Source organism: Apium graveolens, chromosome 11, assembly GCF_009905375.1.
Source record: "Apium graveolens cultivar Ventura chromosome 11, ASM990537v1, whole genome shotgun sequence".
In the NCBI taxonomy this organism is placed as follows: Eukaryota; Viridiplantae; Streptophyta; class Magnoliopsida; order Apiales; family Apiaceae; genus Apium; species Apium graveolens.
The window spans coordinates 119610822-119615024 of record NC_133657.1 but is presented as its reverse complement, the minus strand read 5'-3'; the positions used below and the strand labels follow the sequence as shown (position 1 = coordinate 119615024).

The 4203-nt window shown below is 32.1% G+C and overlaps 1 protein-coding gene across 1 annotated transcript; it reads left to right on the top strand.

Annotated features, from left to right (window-relative positions):
* Window positions 1–655: 655 nt before the first annotated feature.
* Window positions 656–1422, top strand: LOC141697873 (calvin cycle protein CP12-2, chloroplastic-like). Its single transcript, XM_074502429.1, has one exon. It carries the CDS (start codon window positions 746–748, stop codon window positions 1130–1132), a length of 387 nt encoding a protein of 128 aa, XP_074358530.1. The 5' UTR covers window positions 656–745; the 3' UTR covers window positions 1133–1422.
* The last annotated feature ends 2781 nt before the right edge of the window (window positions 1423–4203 follow it).

The window sequence follows — 4203 nt, the reverse complement described above, 5'->3', positions numbered from 1 at the left end:
GTTAATATTAGTAACTAAAATTTCAAATTAATTAAAATATTTATTTTAATGCATTTTTTACATGAAAAAATTAAAGCCATTTTCTATTAGTAATACTCTAAATTAATCATAATGCTAAATACTTAAAATATATTTATTAAGCAAAATATATGTTCATATATATAATCATAAAGTTTCTAAATATATCTATATTTTAAAATTTTAAAAATTATAATGAGTAATAAAATAATTGACATTAATATTATTTTTATAATTTGAAATTCTAAATTCTAGTTTAATTAAAAAAAATCAAAATTATTATTTAAATATTTTGCTGAATTTCAATTTTACCCTCCACAATATAAATATTTTTAACAAAATGGTTAAAGGGATGCATATTGTATTTGATATCTAAATTTGGGGGTTGCAAACTATATTTTTCAAAGTAATTATATAGTTTTGTTATTTAATGAAAGGTGGGGGTTACAAAATGAAATTAACCCTTATGAAAATGGCACCACTTGTAATATTGCATTGTACTTGCTCCAAGAGGCAAAAAGCTTTTAAATATCACAGTATTAGAGTGCATGTCAGTATGTATCGAGACACGAGCGGTCATGCTTGGCGTACAGATGATAAGAAATGAGTGCTTAAAATTCATTACACTCTCAGTTATAAAATTTACACTGATCACCTCTTCATTTCATTGCACCCTTTTCTCACTATTTTTCATAACCAGGTGGCCATTCAATAATACTAATTAGGAATGGCTGCAACGTTATCCGGGGTCAACCTTCCAACTCCAAGAGTCTTTACAAGGGCTTCAGAGGCACCAACTATTAAGTCCCCCTGGTTGAAACTCAGCCAACCATGGAAAATCTCCACTCAGTTTCGGTCAGGTCGAATGATACTCCGACCCGTGGCAGCGAAACCTGCAGACCTCTCCGAAAAGGTGTCCGAGAGCATCAAGGACGCGGAGGAGGCTTGTGCAGGTGACCCTGTGAGCGGAGAGTGTGTTGCCGCATGGGACGAGGTAGAGGAGTTGAGCGCAGCAGCTAGCCATGCAAGGGACAAGAAGAAAGAATCGGACCCGTTGGAGGAGTACTGCAAGGATAATCCCGAGACTGATGAGTGCCGTACTTATGAGGATTGATTTGCAGCTGACACTATCCAATCCTTTGGAAGTATGTCATGGTGGTAACCTTTTATCGTTAGATGGTTTAAGTAAATAAGGTTATGTTGCGGTAATCTATTACGCATGTTAGTAATTGCTGTTTGGCTCTGTAAATCATAGCCTGGATTGTATTTCAGAATATACAGAGTCACGGATATCATATACTTAATTTCTTAAAGACTGTATCAACTATCAAACCAGTCCTCAGTAATTAGTTAATACTCATGTACTTGATTACTTGTATAGTACTAGAAAACAGTGATTTTTAAGAGGATTGTTGGCCCTTTCTTTGATAAACGAAAATACTACAAATCAAATGATCAGCCATGTTTTCCACCAATAGCGATTAGAATTTTGGTACTGGATGTGATCATTATTCACTCGGGTATTTTGCAAATGTGAGGTGTATATTTACTGAATTTTCTTAGTTAATTTCAACTAGGCACTCCAAAGATGTCACATATATATACAAGTTGAATTGCCTGTCTCATGTTCTAAATGCTTAACTGGCGCATGGGTCTTTTGTCCTAAATTATTGTACTTCGAACTGTTAAAGTTTGTCAAAAAAATAAGTTAAGATACTCTATCTGGGCAATTTTGCTATGAACGGAGGATATGCAAATCGATTAGCCACAACAGTAAACAAACAATCATATTATTCAACATACATTTCTTAAATGAAAATAGGTAGTTTGTCCAATGAATCAACCAAAATGCCAAATCTGCATCTTATTTGTGGAAAACTATACTAGTTAAATTAGTACTTTAGACTAAGTCGTGAATCATTTTGAAACTCTATATGAGAGTGAGATATATTATACGTTAGTGATATATATTTATTGGAAAGTATTCTCCTTTTCGAGTGGATTCTAACGCATATTTATACAGTCAAAATGAGTAAAAGGTGAATAAGAACTGATGTTCCAAAGTGTGACCTTTTTAATGTCAAAAGTGGGTTTTATACCCCATCGAGAGTAGCACAAACCTAATTCTCGATTTTTCTTATAAATACCATGTACCACATCGAAAAGAAATACCAGTCATTTCAAACCTCTCTTTATAAATAGAGTCTTAGGGCACCGGTTTTATTAAGTCGAGAAAATAAGAGTCATCTCTTTAATTCTCGGTCTCTTCAGTTTTTAATTTTCCAAATATTCTGGTGATAGTTTTCGGGTTTAGTTCAAGTTCTCTGAGAGTATTTTCAATTTATCGATTATAATAGTATCTCGTTTTATCCTGGGAAGCAGGTCGCTAAATACGGATGGTGCGGGACAGAACTGCTTTAAAGAGACAGTTTCTGAATTCGAGATTAAATCCAATCTCTATTTGTTTTCCCAAACCCTTCTCCTAATTTAATTGTTAATTCTTATATATGCTTATGTGATTTAAGAATTAGTAATGTTCTTGTGAATTAGTTATATATTCAATATATATAATAATGTCTATATCGTACAAGATTGATAATAATCTTAAAGCGGTTTTCTTCGATATTCATATTTTCTTGTGAGTAGACGCAAAAGTCAATTTGATTGTTTAAATTGGAACACGGCCTTATACTTATCACTGATAGGCTCTAAATGGTACACTATATTTATGGGTATATAAGTGGCCATTATTTGCCTCGTTAATTAAATTAAATTTAGTGCGTTAATTTCGTTGATGACTTGTTGTCATGGGCTTGAAATTAATATAAATTTGATTTTAAGTGGTGATTTGTTTAAGCATAACAAGTACGAGACAAAAGTAAACACAAAGTTGCTGGATAATTGATTTTCTTATAAGCCTATTGATGCTTTACTGGTTATTGATTTATGATCAACTTATATTCAAATGGACATATTTGGCGATTTCTGTTTCTCGGGTTAATCATTAAAAATTGGTAGATTAAACCGAAATTTATAATTTGTCCATGTTTTCTCTATTAATGGATAGCTTATTATGTTTTATTTAATTAGCATGGTGATTGATAATATATATGAGCTAGAGTTTCTTCATTCTTAATTGATTTCGGAATTATTAGTATACTGATATAAGAATCGTATATGTTATAGCTTCCATGCGTGTTTGCAAATTTATAATATGATATTGCTATGCAATTAAATGATATGGCTACATAGATGTGACCCTTCAAGGTGGAACTTGATTATTTGGTGATTAATTTTTAATCATTGTTGAGTGATGACAAAACATCAATTATTATTGTTTAATCTTTAATAATGGAGTTATATCACAAGCTTATAATACTGGATAAATAAAGGTCTTACCGCGTATCTATTTAATTGGAGAAAATAGACTACAAGCATAGGTTTGTGAATAAATGTGATGCAAACTATGTAGTTCTAAATATCTTATTTTAATAGATTTATTTGTTAACAAAATGCTTTTAGTCTATATGGAGACTTTGGAAAGCTATTAAAGGAGACATAATTTGTTTTATTATGTAATGTGTCTTGTTAGTTAACAATAGTTTGACCGGAAAAAAATTGTTCTAGTATTCTCACTTATGTTGCATTGGATATTATGAAGTAATATGTTTGTTGTTAAACAATGTGACGAATTGTGCAGCTGAAGTGAACCAGATTTACAATTGCTCGGGATTCTCCATATTAAAAAACCTAATGTGCCTGAAGTACAGGTTATGGGCCGGCACATAAATTATATTTCTCTGGTTGGACTTTTCCTCCAGTTAAATTTTAATTTCACGTGTTGGTGTCGGTCTGCTGCAGCAGTGACACACGAGCCTATTATAGTGATCCATGTGATATTTAATACGGTGAATATTAATATCAGCTATTTATGCTTAACTTCAGAGAGAATCCGAAAAGTTGTTAACCCTAACGCTTCAGTTGATCAAGGATCACTGAATGTGGGTCTATTGAAAATTTATGTTCTTCCTTGGGCCTCTTCTGGTTGTCCCAGTAGGTGAGCCATAAATGTAGGTTCGTGTGAACCATGTAAAATTTTTAGAGAAATTCGGTACTTGAATTTCTAATGACAAGAACTACGGAAAGTTCCTTAAACATGATATTAAAGCCTTATAGGTTTTTTAA

Bases quoted from the DNA above. Each gene is read 5' to 3' on its own strand.
- LOC141697873 (XM_074502429.1), top strand. From the start codon at position 746: ATGGCTGCAACGTTATCCGGGGTCAACCTTCCAACTCCAAGAGTCTTT.